Source organism: Pelobates fuscus, chromosome 3 (assembly GCF_036172605.1).
Source record: "Pelobates fuscus isolate aPelFus1 chromosome 3, aPelFus1.pri, whole genome shotgun sequence".
Lineage (NCBI taxonomy): Eukaryota > Metazoa > Chordata > Amphibia > Anura > Pelobatidae > Pelobates > Pelobates fuscus.
Genome location: NC_086319.1, coordinates 39,717,630 through 39,740,217, shown reverse-complemented (window position 1 = coordinate 39,740,217; position 22,588 = coordinate 39,717,630). Strand labels below are relative to the sequence as shown.

Genomic DNA, 22,588 nt, shown 5'->3' with positions numbered 1-22,588 from the left:
CTAGGTAAGCAATGTCTACTGCACCACCCTGATCTATTATTTTAGTTACCCAATCAAAAAAATCAATAAGATTAGTTTGGTATGATCTCCTTGAAGTAAACCCATGTTGTCTCTGATCTTGAAATCCATGTGATTTTAGATGTTCAACAATCCTATCCTTTAACTTGGTTTCCATCACTTTCCCCACTACTGAAGTAAGGCTTACTGGCCTATAGTTGCCCGACTCCTCCCTATTACCTTTCTTGTGAATGGGCACAACATTCGCTAACTCCCAATCTTCTGGGACTACTCCTGTTCACTGGCGTACATACCAGGGTCGCAGGGGTCGCGGCTGCGACCGGGCCCGGCCGCCCCTGCGACCCTGTATGTACGCTCTGGGCCAGCCTCTTCTCCTGGGGGCCCAGGAGCCGGCCACCTCAGTGTATGTTTTGTAAGTGAGTGTGTCTGTTAGCTATGGTGTATTCATTTGTTCGTGAGAGTGTGTGTGTGTGTGTCTTCAGCACTTACCTTTCTCCAGCGCCGGACTCCCATGGCGCTGGGGATCTCTCCGCCTCTCAGCTCCGAATGCGCATGCACGGCTAGAGCCGCGCAAGCATTCAAATCGCCCATAGGAAAGCATTGCTCAATGCTTTCCTATGGACGTTCAGTGTCTTAAAATGGCGGAAGCGGGGGCGTGGCCTGCTGCTGGAGCTGAGCGGACGGATGTAAGATCAGCTCCGACTTATAGAGACCAAAAGAGCAAAAATAAACGGCACGCTGAGCGCAAAACCTGCTACAAACACATATACTAACAGGGGGAAGCACCCACCATGTCGCACAGACAGAAAAACAAAACGGGAAAACCCGACAGAGCTTCATTCTTCTTGACGAAAACTGCGGCCTCCAGACTGAGGGAAAATCAGGAGCCTGCACAAGATGGCGACACCCAAGAAAGGCGGGAAACTTCCCCCTCACCGCACACATCACCTTCTCGCGCACCAGACGAACAACCCCTGACAATGGGAGGCATAAGAGAGATGATGGAAGAGTTCACTACCAACATACAAAACAATATGAAGAAGCAACTTCAGGAGCTGAAGGCTGAATTACATAAAGAGGTGCAAGAGATAGGTAACCGCACCGCATTAATCGAAACAAAACTGGACGAACATGCTGTGGCCCATAACAGCCTGGCGAACAAACTCCAGGAACTGGACAACATAGTGGAAGCACACAGACTCAAACTAGCAGACATGGAAGACAGAGCGAGGAGAAACAACCTCAGGTTCCGGGGCATCCCAGAATCTGTCCAGACGGCTGATCTCCATAACTATCTGTCCGACATGTTACCCCAGAAATCCACCCTGACCAACTCATAATTGATAGAGCGCACAGACTGCACAGGCCTAAACATCTACCGCCTACAGCAGCAAGGGATGTGATCGCTAGAATCCACTTCTTCCACGCCAAAGATAAAATCATGAAAGCCAGCAGAACTGCAGGCATGCCTGAGGAATACAAATTTATTAAAATCTTTGCGGACTTGTCAGCGGAAACCCTGCACTTCAGGAAATCGATGTCGCCCATCACCACGACCCTGAGAGAACAAAATGTAAGCTATCGTTGGGGATATCCTGCTAAACTCCTCATCTCGCATCAAGGTGCGGTCCACATGGTTGCAGATCTACCACAAGGCATCCGCAAGCTGAAGGACTGGGGACTGCCGCTGCCACCCGGTGGACCCGAAAAATCAGCGAAAGTTCCAAGAATGTCGCCAGAATGGTCCTCTCAGTGAAGAGCTCGAGATATACGTAAATATGTTACACTAGCACACACACACTAAACAACATGACAACCCCTAGATTCTGTTAAAATTCAACAGAACCTTTTACCCTTAACGCACAGCACAAGTTCGAACTGTTATGGTCGTATAGACGTTAAGCCCGGACCATTGGCAGCTATCATAGCTGGTTAGACTTTGACTCTGCCCTGCACACAACGGATTTCGCATCAGGGCATGAACTGTGCATAGGGACCTTGTCAATTATCTAAATAACGGTGTTGAAATGTGTGGGCTCTTTTGCCTGTAAACTTAATATTTGTTTTGAGTAATAACTGTTTGGTTAAACTGTTCAATCTACTGTTAATACTGCTCTGAGGCCCCTAGGTCACCTGCACCCCCCCTACTACCCGCACCTACTGGTTAGGTGGCGGACCGCGGCCCCAATTATGGGAGCCCATCTGGGTACATCACCCATTGATTGTCCTGATCCCTCCCTACACCCCCCACTCTCACCATACAAGTAACTTGTTACACCCCAAGAAAATACATTCCTCTATCCAAAACCAAAGTTGGGCACTTACAAATGCCGCAAAACACATGGCACACTTAAAAAAACCATGGAAGCACAAAATTAGCACAGAAAACGCCCTTACCCCAACATGAAACTGGTCACCTATAATGTAAAAGGGCTAAACACGCCAGGCAAGAGACGCCTGTTACTGCAAGAACTTAGATCTAAAGAGATAGACATCGCTTGTATCCAGGAGACGCATCTCCAAGACACTAAGACACCCGAACTATACACTAAATACTTCCCCAACCAATACCATGCGCTGTCCAAGAACAAAACGAAGGGGACATCCATTTTAATACACAAGGATGTAGCATTTATTGAGCAAAGAAAACTAATAGACCCGCAGGGCAGGTTCATCGTGTTAGTAGGTCTCTTTAATAACACTCAGTACACCCTGGTCTCGGCGTATTTCCCCAATAAAGGGGCAGAGACCTTCCTTCACCGTCCCATGCAAAAAATTGAGCTGATCAAAGTAGGGGGGCTGATCCTCTGCGGCGACTTTAATTTTATTACATCGCCAGAGGAAGACACGACAGCGCTCCCACAAGGAGTAAGGCGAGGGCAGATGATCTCCACATGTAAAACACTCTCTAGGACAATCATACTACACAATATGTACGACAGCTGGAGGGTTCTTCATGCAGGGGAGCGTGATTACACGTTTCACTCGAAAGTCCACAACACTTACACAAGGATCGACACCTTCTACGTGGACCAACAAACATTAGCACAAGTCTCTAGCTGTAACATTGGGGAAATAACTTGGTCGGACCATAGCCCAGTTTACCTAACCCTGTTCGACTCTTTCCAATTCAAGGGAAGAGGAACTTGGCGGATGAATGAGTCGCTGTTACACGACCGCACATTCACGTCGCAAGTACACAAAGACTTGGTGAGCTACTTTAGAGAGAACTCCAATGGGGAGGTGTCGGACCAACATGTATGGCTAGCACACAAAGCTGTCGTAAGGGGACTTTTCATTAGGCGCTCCTCTTACCTCAAAAAGAACAGACAGAAAACCCTTTTAGAATGCCAAAAGCTATTGGCGATAGCAACGTCCCAAAATAAACTTAACCCGTCCCCAGCCCTACTAGAACAAATACAAACGTTAAATGACCAACTCATAGAACTGAATGCAGCGAAAACTGCATACTGTCTGCAAAAACTGAGGGCAACGTCTTACCACCATAGTGGGAAAGCAACTAAATACCTAGCAAACCGGCTAAAAGCGAAGCTAGCACAAGCCAAAATACCCTACATACACACCACAGACCATAAAAAGATTCAAAATCCCCTAGACATATCTCAAGAGTTTGCAAAATATTATGCAGATCTTTATAACTTAGGACACCGTCCCGGAACAACCCCTCTAGATGATGATTTGATTAAAGCATACCTGGCAAAACTCCCCTTACCACAGCTAGACCATACACAACTTTCGACATTACTTGAACCGATCACCGTAAATGAAATACTAAATACAATCCGACAGCTGCCAGGGGGGAAATCCCCCGGGGCGGATGGCCTACCTAATTCGTATTACAAAACGTTCTCAGATATATTAGCTCCGTGGCTGGAGCGGACGTTTAGGACGGCGACGGATACGGGTAAACTCCCCCCTGAGATGCTCCTAGCCACAATAGTGACCCTACCTAAACCAGGAAAAACCCCAGACCAATGCAAAAACTTCAGGCCCATATCACTATTGAATTCCGATGCTAAGATATATGCTAAGATACTGGCCACCAGGATGAACAAACTACTTCCATCACTGCTAAATGACGACCAAACTGGGTTCGTAATGGGGAGACAAGGGACAGACAACAACAGAAAATTGTCCCTAATACTGGAAAGGATGAGGGGGGCTGGCCCCGGCGGTCTACTCTTAGCCCTCGATGCTGAAAAAGCCTTTGACCGCCTGGGCTGGCTCTTCCTCCGCCGAGTATTGGAAAGGTTTGGATTCCCGCAGCAATTCATCGCACAAATATTTGCCCTATACTCCCGCCCCACAGCCCAAGTCCTACAGGCTGGCTTCATGTCCGCACCATTTGATATTACCAACGGTACGAGACAGGGGTGCCCTCTGTCACCCTTGCTATACGTGCTCGCCTTAGAGCCATTACTTACTGCAATTAGAACCCACCAAGGGATAGAGGGAGTGGACTGGCACGGACGGAAGATTAAAATCAGTGCTTTTGCAGACGATATATTGCTGTACATTACAAACCCATTAAAATCACTACCCCACGTTATGCAACTCATTAATGAATACGGGGCGCTGTCCTACTATTCCCTCAATACTGCTAAAACACAAGCACTAGGCTTGAGACTGGACCCAAAAGTACAAGCGAGACTCAAGAAAGAATACACATTTGAATGGAGGACAGACAACATAAAATATTTGGGCCTGACCTTTACTAAAAACCCTCAAGACATGCTCCCCTCAAACTACATTAGGGTCTTAGTTTCTCTGAAACTGCTATGCTTTCAGCTGCAGGGTTAAAACTAGAGGGACCTGACACCCAGACCACTTCATTGAGCTGATGTGATCTGGGTGTCTGTAGTGGTCCTTTAAGTGTGTGTGCATCTGCATGCACTGGCGTACATACCGCGGTCGCAGCCCTGCAACCCCTGCGACCAGGTGCCCGCCGTGTTGCTGCCCCGGCCTGCGCAGAGTAAGCGCGAGGTGGGGGGGGGGGGGGGCACGGATCAATTTTCGCACCGGGGCCCCATGGGTCATGTGTACGCCACTGCTCCTGTTAACAATGATTGGTTTAAAAAATCTGTTAATGGTTTTGCTAGTACACCACTAAGCTCTTTTAATAGCTTTGGGTGTATTCCATCAGGCCCCATTGACTTATTTGTCTTTACTTTTGACAGTGGAAATAGAACCTCTTCCTCTGTAAACTCACGTGTAATAAATGACTAATTTATCCTTTTTCTTAACTGTAAATACTTTCCTTCATTTTCATCTGTAAATACCGAACAAAAATATTAATTGAGGCAGTCAGCCAGACCTTTATCCTCTTCTAAATACCATCCTTCTTTTGTTTTTAATCTAACTAATCCTTGTTTTACTTTTCTTTTCTCTCTTATGTATCTAAAAAAAGTAGTCCCCTTTTTTTACGGACTGTGCTATTTTCTCTTCTGTGTGTGATTTGGAAGCTCTTATAACTTGCTTAGCCTCTTTCTGCCTAATCTTATAGGTCATTCTGTCTTCCTCACTCTGGGTTTTTTTATAATTACTAAATGCTAACTTTTTGTTTTTTACTATTTTGGCCACATCTGCGGAGTACCACAGTGGTTTCTTGAATTTTTTGCTTTTACTGACAAGCCTAATGCAATTTTATGTTGCCTTCAGTAGTGCAGCTTTTAAATAATCCCATTTCTTTTGGACTCCATTTAAGTTGCTCCAGTCTGATAATGACTCCTTTACACATATTCTAATTTTAGAAAAGTCTGTTTTCCTAAAGTCTAAAACTTTTGTTTTTGTGTGGTGTGTCTCAGTAACTGTTCTTATATTAAATCACACTGACTGATGATCACTGGATCCTAAACTTTCACCTACAGTAATATCGGATACCAAATCTCCATTTGTTAACACTAAATCTAGTATGGCCTCTTTACGAGTTGGCTCCTCAACGACTTGTTTTAGAGACAATACCAGTAGGGAGTTTAGAACATGTGTGCTCCTGGCACAGGCAGCTATTTTTGTTTTCCAATTCACATCAGGAAGATTACAGTCAACCATGATGATAACTTCCCCCTTCATTGTCATTTTAGCTATTTCCTCAACTAGTAGATTATCTAACTCTTCAATTTGTCCTGGGGGCCTATAAATCACACCTACACGAGTTACTGTGTGATTACCAAATTCTAACGTAACCCAAACGGACTCTATGTTCGCCTCACTAACTTTTATTAGGCTAGATTTTATGCTATCCTTCACATACAGGGCCACCCCTCCCCCTTCTTGCCTTCCCTGTCTTTGCTATATAAAGAGTACCCTGGTATTGCTATGTTCCAGTCATTTTTCTCATTATACCATGTTTCAGTAACAGCGACTAAATCTACATTATCAGTTGCCATTAACCCCTTAAGGACCAAACTTCTGGAATAAAAGGTAATCATGACATGTCACACATGTCATGTGTCCTTAAGGGGTTAAGGCCACAAGTTCATGGATCTTATTCCCTAAACTGCGAGCATTTGTAGACATGACTCTAAGCTATGACTCTTATATGTTTTCCAACATATACTCTTCATTCTATGTTAACTCTTCATTCATGTTATCTAACCATTTTTGTTGTAAATGTGCACGTATGCTAACCACCAAAAAATAAACTAAATAAAGAATTGTCAAAAAATAAATAAAAATACTGTTAATCTTTTTAAACAGGTACGGTCATTTTAACTTCTATTTAAGTAAATCATGTTTGTATGCTATATTATACACAGACATTTTTTATCTGCTGAACTTCAGCGGAGTCTGGTGAAGTTTATTGATGGTGGGGAGCTGCCCCTGTGACTTGCTGAGCTCTATCCTATAAATCCCATGAATGCCATGCCCTGTCCAAAACCAGTTGCATCTCCAGTCATTAATAAAGGGGAGAAATTGCAAATAAAATCATAACAGACACCGTTTCCTAGTACATTTATTTGTAGTCCGTAAAATGCCAAGAAACCGGATTCCATTGGACCAGCTTCCACTGTGGTGCTTACTGATCCTGGCCTTTCAGTGCATTGGCCAGAAGACCTGTCTCTCCACAGCAATGACGCCGGATAGCAGTGGGTTAAAGTTTTTAAGAGTTAATTAAATGATCCAGCGAGTTCAGAGACCTCCAGCTCATTGCAAACATACTAACAGCAAGAGAGCATTTAAATGGAATCACGTCTCAAAATCTGTTTGGTTTATATAATTACAAATAAACAAACCATTATTCATGGAGCTTTATGTGAAAAATAAAAGGTCAAATGTCAGGGTTTCTTTCATGCAGAGAAGTAAATATGCAATGTCACATTCAAAGTGTATTTTTAAGTGACACAAGCTGCAGGGTTTTACAACCTTATAATTTTATAGGGTTTGTTTTCTGGGAGATGAGATCTGTAATTATCACAAACAAACAAAATTCACACTTTTCTTTCGCAGACTCTTCAAAGACAACCAACTAAACACATTAAAGAAGAGTACATTTCGAGCTCGTAATCCATTTTATTTCATCTTTTAAACATCTTGCATTTTTTATATATTTTGAATTATCATCATAAGAGTTTTTTCCTCCCCATGTTCTATGTAGAAATGTGAATGTCAGTAAATTTTCCCCGTTCTCACCCCCCTTGCTTCACCGCAGGAATAGATGGGAGAAAAAAACAAAAAAATGATAATTGGGTAAAAAATGCAGGATAACATTTGAAGGCGTACATATTGATATTAAAGAGGTAATGGACTGGAGGTGTGAAAGGTATAAAAATCTGGAGGGGGCAGAGGAAGCTGGAAACAGAGCTTCAGGGAAGCCTCAAGTCTTGCAATTGGGGAGGAAAGGGGAATTAAAGTATTTAGGATTGAAGTTACCCGAGGAAGAACCTAGCGCGTGCAGCCATTAATTTGCAGTCGTTGGCCCATAAATCTGGTTTCTGTGTTTTTTCCCTAATCATGTCCCTGCTGTGTTCATCAATATGAACTAACAATCTGCACTAACTGGGTCCATACAGGTGACCGTAAGCATAATTAGTAAAATTTGGATCCTTTCACCGTGGAGATAGTATCAAGACATTAACACATCATGAGGATAAATAACTGACCACCCATGACGGAAAAAAGGAATGGTGCTCTAAACACACAGAATAATAACAATTTTGTGATATGATAAAAAGTGTAACATATATATATATTTTTAAGGGTGATTGGCTACAAATGGTGACTCTTAATATGACTTGCACAGAATAGCATTGGAATACATTACTGTATATTTTTAATGTGTGGTCAATGAAAATGCTGAAATAATATCAATTTGCAAGATTTGCTCAGCTCCGAAATTTTTAAAGATACTGCACATTAAACTGTGAAATACAACGAAATACAAAAAAAAGTTGTATATTTTTATTTTGCACTTCATTTGTATACGTCTCTTCACAAGCTTTAAAGGGTTGGTGGCTTCAGTGATATGTAAACTTCTGTTTGGGCTACGAATCAAAAGAGTTAACTTAACTGCAGTGCAGTATGGAAGGCACATTCCTGCACAGAACTGCTTGAAGAAAACAAAAGAAAGAAAAAACACCTAGAACCCATTCTCTCTTACGGAATTTCTCTGTCGATTCCCAAGCATGCATAAGTGCGCCAGAGGCATCATAAGGTGATAAAAGGTGCCAGTAAGTGCAGTGGAAGATATTTATTATTTATTTCTTTAACTCTTGTTGACACTGCTCACTTGACATTGCCGCTCTTATATTAGTTAAATAGGAGTCCCCTATTAAAATATGCAGACATAATATGGTATATCTTGTTTTCAATACACCTTTCTAGCCAATTAATTTTGTTTTCTTTTTAGATCTGGGATAAATATTGGTGCAGTGAGCAGAGATTCCTTTACCATGCTTCAGGAAGGAATGAGTGCACAAATGTAAACACAAATAAATAGACATTTTGCAGCTGCCAGCAAAAGATGACTCATACAATCCACACACATCTTTAAATTGATAACACGTGGAGCTGGATTTAACAGAAGACAGACATCACAGGATTTATTTATTTAGATATTAGAACCTAATTTTAAAGGGAATCTATCGAGTTAGGAATACAAAGTTGTAATCCTAACATTACAGTGCCCTCTGGTCAGCACATAAAGGGTTGAAACCCATTACTCACCTGACGACGTCGGAGGAGGAGGAGCACTAACCCGACGCTGAGGGACATCGGAGCTGGGTCAGTGCTTTGCCTCCTCCGACGTCATCTTATTGGGGGGGACCAAATTTGGGCGTGTGGCAAGCTTAGTAGGTTAATGGGAAAGCATTGAACCAATATTTCCTATAGGGATTTCACAGATGCTGGATGTCCACATACAGAGCAGGAGGACATCCAGTGTTGTTTAAGAGAGTCAGACTCTGGCAAAATTCACAAAGTACCCGAACGAAGACCTATTAAAACACAGGTTTGCTTTTTGAATAGAATACTGCTATTCATAAAAATATAATAAGTATAATAATATAATAAGTTTATGTTCCTGTTCAGAAAAGGCATTAAAGGGAGACCAGGAGTTTGCAGGAGTCCTCTGCAGCCTCTCAGAAAATATTAAATACTTATTTCTGAATTATCTGACCAAAATAAGGTGGTTGACAACACAGAGATCTATAGTGGTTATGGTATGTAGCATGCCCATTTAGTGCAATTTGCAAAGACAAAGGACTGCAGATAATGCATATCTACAATTTGGCCTGCTTAATGTTCCTTCGTAAAATAATAATAGTGAGCACATTACGAAGCATATACTTAGGTACTTGGTCAGATATCTGGCTTCAGAATCTCCCAAACGTCGTTTATGAACAACAGTCATAAAATTTGCGAGACACCCCAATCCTAAGACTTACCATCTGTTTTCGAAGCACGCCTTTCTTTGTATTTTTAAGCTGTTCCTTCAGTAACTCATCTTCATACACAAGAACATAATCAATGCGCCTTTGATTATCATTGAAATATAAGGAATCTTCATTCTGATTGAATTCCACCTTAAATTGAAAACAAAAAAAGAACAGTGTTTTTTTTACACTTTTTGAATGTTTTTGACTCAAATGTTTGTATGATTCATCTTCTAATTATTGCTCTATTTTTAAGAATTAAAACCCACAAATGGATGATAGAAATGGTAATGATTTCAATGGTTGTGGTATGCAGGGACACAGTGACAAGAGAGCCGTATGTACCAGAACCTACACAATCAGCATCGGACGATACAGTGCTTAGAATGACCTTTTAAGACATACAAAGCATTGCTACGGCAACAAACTTTCGAGCTCACATTCCCTATGAAACATCTAATAAATGTCTCAACAAGCCACTGTCTGATTATTAAAAACATGCTCTGTAAAATATGTTGATACCAATAGATATGTTAATATATTCACAGCCAGAACAACATTTGGTACAATATAATGAAACGTCTGTGTTAAAGTAGCCTTCTGGAAGTCACACGAACAAGAACACAGACTGATTTGAACACAGGTCATTTTATCCCTAATTGTACAACTGGGCAGCAGGACGATGGAAATTCCACTTTCTCTGTGATTGTTAATCAGGTTTATCATTCCACAAATGCTGCAGGAATAAGCCGCGTTAATCACAAAAATAAAACAGGAAGCTAGGGAAGGGTTGGAACGTTCTGGTTTCCCGACCTATTTAAAGTAAAAAAATAGCATTGTCTTTTCCATCTGTTTAACCCAAAAGAACAAAAATACAAAAAAATAAAAGCACACACACACATATATATATAGCTGTGGGATAAGGGTGATACACTGATACTGCACACAAATGGCTCAGTGGGACTGAATACCAGTGTTTTATTTTAAGGCTAATGATCTATAAATCAATGTCATATGGAGTCTGGATGTGCAGCATTTCACTATCAAAACATAGCGCATACACAGTTTAACCCCTCCAGCAGTCTCATTGGGGTGTCATTATCCAGCTCAAAACAAGAGTTCTAATTGGTTGATTCTGTGCCTATTGGACATCGGACAAGAGCACACACCGAGTGAGAGTACTTACGATATCAGCTGTGTAAGTTCTGGGTAAATTGTCCTGCATGGTCCCATAGGTGGGCATAATCGTTTGTTCCATTTCATCTGAAACTAAAATAAACACACTACAATGAAAACAAAATATATAACAAATAAACCATTAACACACTCAACCTCTCCCTAGCCCCCAAAATACAGGGCACATTTAATTATGTTAAGTATCCCATTCAATACCCACAAGAGTACAGATCTTCCATATTCTCCCCCTATAGAGACGCCATTTACATTTGTTCCTATAAGCCATCGTCAAGCGCAGACTTTTGAACATTTCAGGTAAAATTAGAGGTTTCATAAGATAACTTGGTCCTTTGTTTGTCATATCTAATGTTGAAATTTTCAATGACATTCCAGTGCCATGTCTCAGAGCTTTTTTACAACCATTTCATCTTTTCTGAAAAACGCAAATTATTATTATATATATATCCTCAGACTCGTCCTATTTTCTTATGTGTGCATTAACGGACAACAAACATTTACAGACGTTATGAAGGCATTACTGTGAAAAACAGAGTAAAATGTGCGTGCTAAAGATCAATCACAAGAAATAGCATGTTATCAGAACAGCGTGCTAAAAGATTTAGATCAGCTGAATACATTTGTTAATTTATTTACTACATTTTTTTGAACAGATGAGGGGAAAACCCTAAAAGGGATCAAGTTTCATTACCAGATTACCATATATGATAAAATAAAGTGATAACCACTTTGGTTTATCATTTGGTTTTAGACATGCTACAGTAATCTAATACATTATCAGTCACTCCTTCAATTCAGTTCAAAAGATTTTACAAAGTTTCTAAGTAACAATTTGTTTCAGATTAGATGCAATATGTTCGAAAACTATTGACACTTCCAAGTCATTCAGAGTATAGAAGGTTTAAATGGTTTAATGTTTAAATGTAGCCGGGTCTGGTACACAGGGCAGGATGTAGCCACGTCAGTAAACAGAAATCAAAACAAAAAATAACAAGGTCAGGAGCGTAACCAGGTACGCACTTACAGATTCTGAGACCACAAAAGGGCACTGGACCCTAGGAAAGCAAGTCTTGATAGGCCCAGGCATCAACTTAACACCTTGGATGCATGCGCAGAACATCTGGAAGGATACCATTCAATTAAATTATAAATGGGTGCCAATGCCGCAGCTCACTTAGTTTTGATCTAGATAGTTTGAGAATGACCCAAGTGTGACTTTGTACATCTTATGCTACGTCCAAAATGGTGCATTCGAGCACAAGAAATTAATGTGGCCACGTTATTTTGCAACCGGAGGCTTCTTCTAAAGTTTGTCCCAGAGGATATTTTTGGAACTGAGGTTTCTATTTGACGTGGATGCTCCCAAGTTAAGAGCAGAGCCCAGGACTGTGACCAAATTGAAGCAGGTGCATAATTTAAAGATCAGGTTCCTTATACAATCTATTATTTGAATAAATGAAGTTACTACTAATGTCAAACAAAAATTGTATAAACATTTGTAAAGGAGATCTATATATATATATATATATATATATATATATATATATATATATATATTATATATATATAGCAATTCATTACCAAAACCTTCACAAAAAATGGAAGAAGAAGTCTGTGAAGGAGTGTTTTTTTTTTTGTTGGAAAACAGCAAACCCCCTTGAACTGCTAGCTGACTGTTAATTGTCCACAATGCCAGGGCTCAAATTAACGCAGTGCTTGCTCACTTGTCCGGCACAAAAGTGGTTCATTTTATTTCAACAGCCAACCAATGCTCTGTGACAGTTTATTTTTCCAATTGGTAAAATGATAGTCACAACATGTTCCTACTGGCAGTCATAGCACGGGGGAGGAGAGAGGCTTAGAACAATTCTATTAATGGAAAATAATTTACTCATTAATAAGCCAAGCTCTTCCAAGCCCAATCAGAATATCATATGGCCCCACCAGAGCCAGGCTAACATATAGGGACCTCATCATGTTATGTCAAAATCTGTTTTTAAAAAAAAAACAAAAATCAAAAAACAAAGAAACAACAAACCCTTTTAATAAAAGGCCTAGTGATTTCTATTTTTTTTTTTGTGTATATATATTTGGAAGCTTTTTTGCATGCTTCACAGGAATTATTTGTTTTGGTGTGCAAAAGATACACAGAACATGAAACCAGTCTAGTTTATCCTGTTAACCACTGCTGTAGAGGTGATCACGAAAGAGTCAAATATACACCTTTTTCTTTCAAAAGTGCAAAACATAAAATGTGTTTCTATTCATTGCGACCAACACAATAAAAAAACACAAACTATTAAGATTATTTGGTAAACCAGAAATTGGAGATATTTGACCAAGGAAACGGCGGGTTTTAGACTCGAGAAGACAACAGAAAAAAAAAGTAAAGTCTTTGATCCATTTTCAATTATCCACAATTCTCAGTTTGGTGGAAAAGCAAAATTGTAATTATTGGTTTACGCATCCATTTTATATTGATAAATGAAAACATTTTAAATATTTAAAAATTAAACAATGCAACAGAAAAACTGCTTATTTATTTCAGCGCCAGGTTAATAAGTCAAGTGTGAAATGTCTGGAATTTGAGATAGTATTCGTGAAATATTCAAATCGAGAAATAATTTGAAATAGCCGAATTCAAGGATCACGGTTTCCAATTTTGGCATTTTTTTTTTTTGCCTAAAATGTAAAATTCATCTTAAATTCCTGACAACTCACTTTTTAGTGCATAACCCTGACAACGTGCTCAAAACACTGCTTGGCTAAAGCACCTTTTCTTTATGTGCTGACAATGTAACAAGCAAAAGAGACTTCCACACGACTTGCTCTAAATTTACGGACATTCATTCACCATTCAGGAGATAAATTGGCTTTTCCCTACAGACTGTTTTGTCGTGACAGGTGACTGTTTTGTCGTGACACACACACACACACACACAGTGTATTCCTTATGGAACACAGATCAACGTATTCTCCTACCTTGCATATATATTGCATCCATACTGTCCATGCAGGTGTCGAATAGCTACTGAGAGCCTCACTCATCTGGTTAGGCCTGTCTCATTGAGTGCTATAGTTCTATAACCCCTCCTCCTAACAGGTTTCTCCCATCCAGCAAATCATCCTTCTCTAACTGTAGTCATTAAGAAGCCACCTACTGTAAACTGAAAGGACCTGTTAATGATCGCAGGTAACTGTGGGCTCTGGTCATTTACTTTTTACATGTGAGTTATGTTACATTTTCTTATAATTCTTTGGGGGGGGGGGGGGGAGGGGGAATCTATAGCTATTTATTTGAACTGTTATGAAGTCTGTATATAGGAAATGTTGGCTCAAGATTAACTCGGATATTGTACTTTACTTACAGGGTTAGTCACTGAAGTGTGACTCTGAAAATTCTAATTTTAGGACAAAATAAGCCATATTGTTTTAAGATTGGCTATTTTGGCCCAAAATTTTAAATTCGGTTTTTAACAGTTCACACTTTCATGAATAACCATACCCCAAGTTAATTAAGCAGCCACCTGTTTTAATATATTTCTTGTATTTTGTGTTTGTTTTCTGTACAGTGCTGCATAATATGTTGGTGTAATAAAAAAAATATATACATAATGAGGGGATAATTAGTTCAAACACCCTTTGTTGATGTTAGCACAAAAAAAAAATATAAAAAAATCTAGATCTGTATATGTAAAAAAAAATGACTTCTTTAATTGAATGGCCTTTATTAAAAAAAAAATTGTAAATTAATGTAAATGAGCTATTTTAGTGCCTACATATTTGACAAGGTCCAAAGAAGGCCAAAGCAATTGATTGGGGTTGCTGTACCTCTCATGCAGAATGCGTTCTGGACTGCGCTAACGGACAAAATACGTCTCTTTGATGGCAAATTTTTTTGTGACCTGAGCTGGCATTTCCAAGGGCAAGATAGTGATTTTTCGGAGCTATAGCTGCTTAATTGCTAATAAAATACAGACCATGGACGGCAGGTGGGGACTAATAATTTTATAATAACCAGAGGACCTAATGCCACCCACCCCCTACCTACCACCCATGGACCGGAGTTGGGGCTATTTCAGGGGAATGCCCCTTCCAGCCTTCACCCAGGAGTGGTGGGTGGGGGCTTCTAATAAAACATAGAAGGGGGGTGGGTATACCATTGAAAAAACAAAGGTTGAAATCCTGCCTGTGTTAAATTTAGTAGGCTCCCCTGAGTGACCTGCTTTTTTTATTTCACAACCTGGCTGCAGACAGTATAAGAAACTATAAAGAGGTAGTAATATCCTTACTATGGGTCTCTCTGGGTGTACTCCCCTACTAATGCAGGTTGATCTGTAATTCAGATCATTCAGTACTGTCATTGACTGAACTGTCTACATAGATTAGATATGGAAGTCTTTTTCTCGAGTGAGGGGTGTTGTTTTGTGCCTCTTTAGACATTTTTTTTTTTAAATGCAAAAATACAGCATATTACCATACTTTCCAAGTGTCCCTATATAGCAGGCACAGTCCCTATTTTGAGCCCAAATCCCTCTGTCCACCTTTTCTATCACAATGTCACTCTTTTTTTTAGGAGCTCCATAGCAATAATACTCAAAGTAATGTCTTTAAACTATAGTAAATGTGTTTAGAATTCAGTCTGTGTCAATAAGATACATTGTTCTTGTTCTAAATGACTTTTTCACTGTATAAATTGTTAGAAGTATATCACCTAAAATTTCTCAGGACAGGCTTAGTCCCTGGCCACACCGCTAAAATTAAGTGTCTTCTCTGTCTAACAGAAATGTTTGGAGGTATGTATTAACGTAATCCCCAAACAGGGCCGGCGCGTCCATAAGGCGGCACAGGCGGCCCCTTAGGGCGCAAAATTCCAGTGACCGGCAGGAGGGAAGTGCTCCCTCCTGCCAGGTCACCTCCTGGAACGCCGGAGCGGCGCGGCGTGCGGCTGAACTGGATTAGGAGGCGGCAAGGGAGCTCTGATCTCTCTGACCGGCTCCCTCGCGCGCCTTTTGCTGATGCCGCGGGAGCCGGAATATGATATTCCGGCTTCCGCGGCATCAGCAAACAGCCTGAGAGGGAGCCGGTCAGAGAGATCAGAGCTCCCTCGCCGCCTCCTAATCCAGTTCAGCCGGACGCCTCCCAGCAGCCCCACTGGACGACCAATGAGAGACCTACGCCAGCTCTCCAGCTAGGGAGGCTGGGTGGGAAATTTACATTTAATTTAGATTATTAATTACTGTGTGTAAGTGTGTGTGCATGTGAGTATGTATGTCAGTGTGTGTGTGCGTGTGCCCCAGCCACCCCACCACCCACAGCCACCCCACCAGCCTCTGCCCCAGCCACCCCACCAGCCACCCCACCACCCACAGCCACCCCACCACCTCTGCCCCAGCCACCCACAGCCACCCCACCTCCCCCACCACCCTCTGCCCCAGCCACTCCACCACCCCACCACCCTCTGCCCCAGCCACCCCACCACCCACAGCCACCCCACCACCCTCTGCCCCAGCCACCCCACCACCACCCTCTGCCCCAGCCACCCCACCACCACCCTCTGCCCCAGCCACCCCACCACCACCCTCTGCCCCAACCACCCCACCACCAGCCACCCACAGCCACCCCACCTCTGCCCCTGCCACCCTCTGCCCCAGCCACCCCACCACCCTCCTGCCCCAGCCACCCTCCTGCCACCCCACTACCCTGTCACTGTCCTCCTACCACCCTCTGCCCAAGCCACCCCACCACCCTCTGCCCCAGCCACCCCACCACCCTCCTGCCCCAGCCACCCTCCGCTCTCCTGCCACCCCACTACCCTGTCACTGTCCTCCTTCCACCCTCTGCCCCAGCCACGCTACCACCCTCTGCCCCAGCCACCCTACCGCCCCAGCCACCCTACCACCCTCTGCCCCAGAAACCCTACCAGCCTCTGCCCCAGCCACCCCACTACCCTGTCTGTCCTCCTACCACCCTCTGCCCCAGCCACCTTACCACCCTCTGCCCCAGCCACGCTACCACCCTCTGCCCCAGCCACGCTACCACCCTCTGCCCCAGCCACGCTACCACCCTCTGCCCCAGCCACGCTACCACCCTCTGCCCCAGCCACGCTACCACCCTCTGCAACAGCACCTTATACACACAATGCAAACCCTATTTTTAACTTTAGATGTTAGTGGGGGCCTCATGTTTGAGTTTCGCCTAAGGCCTCACAAAGTCTAGAGCCGCCACTGAATGAGTGTGTCAGATAAGTGAGTCTGGCTGTCAGAGACGTCTGTATGTTTGTCATTGAGTGTGTGTGACTGTCAGTGTTTATACACCCCTGACTGTAGTGTGGCCAAGCGGAGTGTACCGTGGTACAGGAACTTCTGTTTCCTGTACCTGGCAGGACTGACAGGAAAAGCTCACTGTACCGGGATTCGCTCCGCTCAGCCACGCTACACGAAAAGTAGGAGGCACACCAGGAAGGGGAGGGGACCACTATGGGGGTGGGTGGCGCACCAAGGGACAGGGAGAGGAGGGGAGAGATACCCTGAGGTACAGGAAAAGGAGGGAGGGGGGAAAGGAACACTAAGCGACAGGGAACAGGGGGGGGAGGGGAGAGGAACACTAAGGGACAGGGAAAGGAGGAGAGAGGGGAGAGGAACAATAAGGGTCAGAAAAGGGAGGGGACCATTAAGGGATGGGGAGAGGGGCTGGATGTGAAAGAAACACACAGCAGGGCTTGTGAAGGAAAGAGACACACACAAAGGAGCTGGGAAGAGTAAAATACACAAAAGGGCTGGGAGAAAAGGAGTCACACAAAGGGTCTGGGAGGAGTAAGACACACAAAATGTGGGAGGATGTAAGAGTCATACAAAGAGGAGACATAGGAGACACACAAAGGCAAAAATAGGAGATAAAATACACTAAAGGGAGTCAGATATTTAAAGACGGGATAAGAAACACAAAGGGAGGTTAAGAGGCACACAGGTGAAGATGTTTTTTTTGGGGGGGGCGTAAAAATGCATCTTCGCCTATGTACCCAAAATTCTTTGCACCGGCCCTGTTCCCAAACAAGGGGAGTCAAATCTACATTTAGGCATGCATTTATAGGATTCATTTAAATGGTTAATTGCTACACTCTGTATGGAAATCTGAATTGCAAAATTAAAGTAGAGAAATTCTCCAAATTAACTACAGTCACAATTTAGTTACTTCAGCCTTAATTTTGCCATTAAAATGTTAATCCAGTGTAATTCAGGCTTCAGTTAATCTGTTAATCTATAATTGAGCTAGAAATGCCACCTTACAAAATACTTACTGGAAACAGCCACATTTGTAGTATTAACTCTAGGATAACCAAGCAGCAGTACAGACTAAATAGGAGTATATTAAAAAACAAAAAAAACAAAAAAAAAACAAACAAAAAAAAAAAACGTAAAAGTCGATCCGTGGGGTTTATTCTCTAAACTAAAAACTCATGTGAATTCAAAGACGAAATATGAAAAACGAAGGCTAAAAAAAGCCAAATTGTGCAAAATCATCACTTGTGGCTTCATGTTTAAGTTCAGTTTTTAATTAATCACAGTTCGATGTTTAATGATTAAACTCTATTCTAGTAATATGGCGAGCCTTATAAATAGAGGGAAGGTTATTCTCTATTATGTATCTTGACATGCTTGACAGTTGTAAATCAAGTTTACCAATGACAGATGTCATGAAATGTGAAACTGGTTTAAATATTGAAAACAACTTTCATTCTTTACATTGATTTATAACGTTCAGGAAAATTAGCAGTGAATGCTTTATATCTCCACTTTGGAATGAAGTACACTGGCTAATAGAGTGCATTATTCATCCTTCTTCCATTATGAGCAACAATCTATTTACATTTGCCGTAATTTTGGATCCCTAGATCAATGACTTTGGCGATAGTCGATTAAATCAGATTGATTTATCAAAAGCCGAATGGCAAGTTCCTTCAATATTCTAGAGCAAAAGGCTCATTTACTAAAACCGAACGGGCAAATGTAACTAAAATAGCAACCTGTGACTTTAGAAGATTTGGAGAATGTTTCAAATAAGCCGTTTTAGCCTAAATTCCACAAATCAACTTCTAATGCAGAATATTTCACGGTTAAAATGATCCGGTGGATTATACCTTCCTGGAACGTTTACACATGTTTTTGCAGCTAATTGCACGGACATCTTTCAAATGAAACTTCCATGTATAATCTTAACATTCTACAACTCAGTATTACAGATAAATTAAATACAATGAAATTGCAAGTACGTCCCATGTGCCTCAAGGATAGATATACATATTTTTTTATTTTTAATTATTAATTATTTTTTTATTAATTCTTTTTCTTAAAGGTAATTTGTTGCTAATTTTGTTTCCACCACTGTACCCTTCAAACATTGTGTAAAAATTATAAGCGGTGAGGATTTATTTATTTTAACTTGGCCAGAGACAAGTTCTTGGGGACAAATTTTAATTTTCTCTGTAAACTAAGCTTAACCTATCCTCCCAGACACGGAAAAATGCCTTGTTTGTGCATTTAAAATAATACCGTACACAGGGGAGCAGTGTAGAAATATGGATATTTATATTTTTAGCTATTTTCCACTCGATCTTGCTAGATAATAATGGAGCATATTCCCAGGGCTTCCAACTGATAAAACATACAGAGATACAAAATTGTTTTAGTATATGTTTTGTTTCCCATGATCTTACTGACATTTTGTGTTTATTTTATTGTATTTTTTTTTTTTTACATTAGTTTTCTTTCAACAATTATTTCTTATCCAAACCACTGAAAAAAAAACAAAAAACCTTGTAAATTCTAAAAAGAGAAAAAAATTAAATGAAACAAAGATCTGCTTTATTTATTTTAAGATTTGCTTAAATTTACTATGATGACGAACCACAGAACTTGGGGCCCTCTCGGCTAATTCAGATGATTGATTAACGCTTTCAGTTGCATGCCTCCTTAAATTTCAAATTGACAAAGAGGGACACTTTAATTTTAGGGGTACGAGTGGGAGAGCTGAAGTGGTAGAGGTTAACACAATAAAGCAGTTTAAGCATGCATGGGATAGGCATAAGGCTATCCTAACTACAAGATAAGGCCAGGGACTAATGAAAGTATTTAGAAAATTGGCAGACTAGATGGGCTGAATGGCTGTTATCTGCAGTCACATTGTATGTTTCTTTGAGGGGCAGGGCTGTTCCGAGAATTTTTAAGGTCAAACCAAAACCAATTCATGCCCCGAAAATGTAATTTAAGAAAGAAACAATACATCTTATTAACACAGACAGGTTTCTAGACAAATCTAGTGAAGCTTAAAGACACATTACTGGGAATATTACTGCTCTGGAGCTCTGTTATTTTTATAATTATTATTTATATAGAGCCAACAAGTTCCGCAGCACTGTTCCGGAGACTGGGTGGAAGTCTAACAGAGAGCGGAAGGGCGCTCCATAGGAACGGCGCATCCCTAGAGAAGGTGAGCATCAGAGGAAGGAGTACAGAGGTTAGATGTAGGTTTCCGGCAGAGCGTAGGGGCCTAGACGGGACATATTTGTGTATTAGTGAGGATAAGTACGTGGGGGCAGCATTGTGTAGAGATTTGTAAGCAAGTGTCAGAATTGAGCCCTATATCTTACGGGAAGCCAATGGAGGGACTGAGAAAGGGGGAGGCCTGGGAGGTGCGGGTGGAGAGGAAGATGAGCCTCGCCGCCACATTCATTATAGACTAATGGGTCAAGTTGGGAACACGTAAAAACCACTGGGAAGCGGATTACAGTAGTCAAGGCGAGAGAGGAGAACAGCATGGACAAGCACCTTTGCTGTATCAGGCGTTAAATAGAGTCGGATGCACGCAATGTTTTTGAGATGATTTGGCGATTGATTGACCATGAGGGGTGAAGGAGAGGTCGGAGTGAAAGAACACCTAGGCAGTGAGCCTTAGAGTTAGTGTGGATGGTAGGGCCATTAACTTTGAGGGACACAGACAAGGGAATAGCAACACTTGAGGGAGGGAAGACCAGAAGTTCTGTTTTGGACAGGTTCAGTTTAAGGAAATGAGCAGCCATCTAGTTGGAAATAGCAGAGAGGCAGTCAGAGACACGAGTCAAGAGGAGTGGTGAGAAATTAGGGGAGGACAGATTAATTTGCGTGTAATCTGCATAGAAATTATACTGGAAGCCGAAGGAGCTGATGAGTTTACCAAAGGAGGTAGTGTAGATTGAGAACAATAGGGGACCAAGGACTGAACCTTGGGGAACACCAACAGAGAGGGATTGGGGAGAAGAGGCAGAGCCAGAGAAAGAAACACTGAATGAGTGCTGGAATGAGAGGTAGGAGGAGCACCAGGAGAGAGCGGTATCTCGTAGACCGAGATTACGGAGGATGAGAAGAAGCGGTTGATGATACACTTATACACTTAGTAACAGCAAAAATATGAAGCTCCAACCAAAGAGGGACATTATGATATAAAAGAGAGACTAAGATCTGTGCCCAAGAGATCTTGGCAATGAAGGTTTAGGGCTCTTAAGCAGCAGTGTGCCACCCTTTCCCACCCCCTGTAATTTAGTGATTTGAAGTGACCATCATGCTTGAACTGTGGAGAACTTGGCTTCAGCGTGAGATTGTAAGCATGTTTTTCCTTTCTTTTTTCGGGTGTGGGGTGTGAGAGCATGCCAGGTAGGATTAGTTAAACAAAAAACAGTTTTATTAAAACACTGCTTTTGGTTGGAGTAATCCTGTAATTCACAAAAAAATAAATATGTGGAGGTCCGTGGCAAATTAATAGAAGCAATTGACAGTTGGCAGAATAGTTTCATCAGCTGAATTACATATTCTACAAATGCAGCAAATGATAGCAAGACACAAAGAGTTCCATCTTTATCTGTGCTGTACGCTTATCTACACAGATCTTGCACGCTGACATGACAGACAGTGTGTGTGTCTCTATTGGGGGTTGACCGTTTAAAGAGACACCATTGGCATCACTTCATCCTAATGAAGCAATTTATTTGGTCATTGATACTCTCCCCATAGCTTTGAGAAAACAAAGTCAAGTATGAGTAATGTTCGGTTTATATTTTGTAATGCCTATACCAACTTGTATCTTTCACACATAGCACGAAGGGCTTACGAAAGAAATAAATTGAATGATAGCAGCATCTTTATGATGCTCAATGTCAGCATGTAAAGTACACAGACTCCAGACACGGTTTGTGTCTTATCAGTTTCCAGTGGACTAAAAACTCTGCATTTAGAAGCATTTGATTGGCAGATTAGACACATTGGAGAGAGTTACCCTCTTGGAACAGCAATCCAACCTTCCATCGCGGATCATTGGCTTAATATTCATCCTTGGAATTCTTTTCAGTTTAAAATAGTTTGCAAGGCGTACAACATCACAGCAAAAAGCAATAATCTGTGAACGACAGTGCAACTTCCACCCTGAGGTGCATCTCATTCCTAACTTTATAAAAC

General features: G+C 41.6%; 1 protein-coding gene across 1 annotated transcript in view; it reads right to left on the bottom strand.

The window, feature by feature from the left end:
• The window catches only part of ANO6 (anoctamin 6), a 116,685-nt gene that overhangs the window by 75,881 nt on the left and 18,216 nt on the right, over window positions 1-22,588 (bottom strand). The window contains exons 2-3 of the mRNA XM_063446946.1: window positions 11,095-11,177; window positions 9,921-10,058 (exon numbers count right to left, since the gene is read on the bottom strand). Coding sequence (XP_063303016.1) covers window positions 9,921-10,058; window positions 11,095-11,177 — 221 coding nt within the window. The remainder of the gene's footprint in view (window positions 1-9,920; window positions 10,059-11,094; window positions 11,178-22,588) is intronic.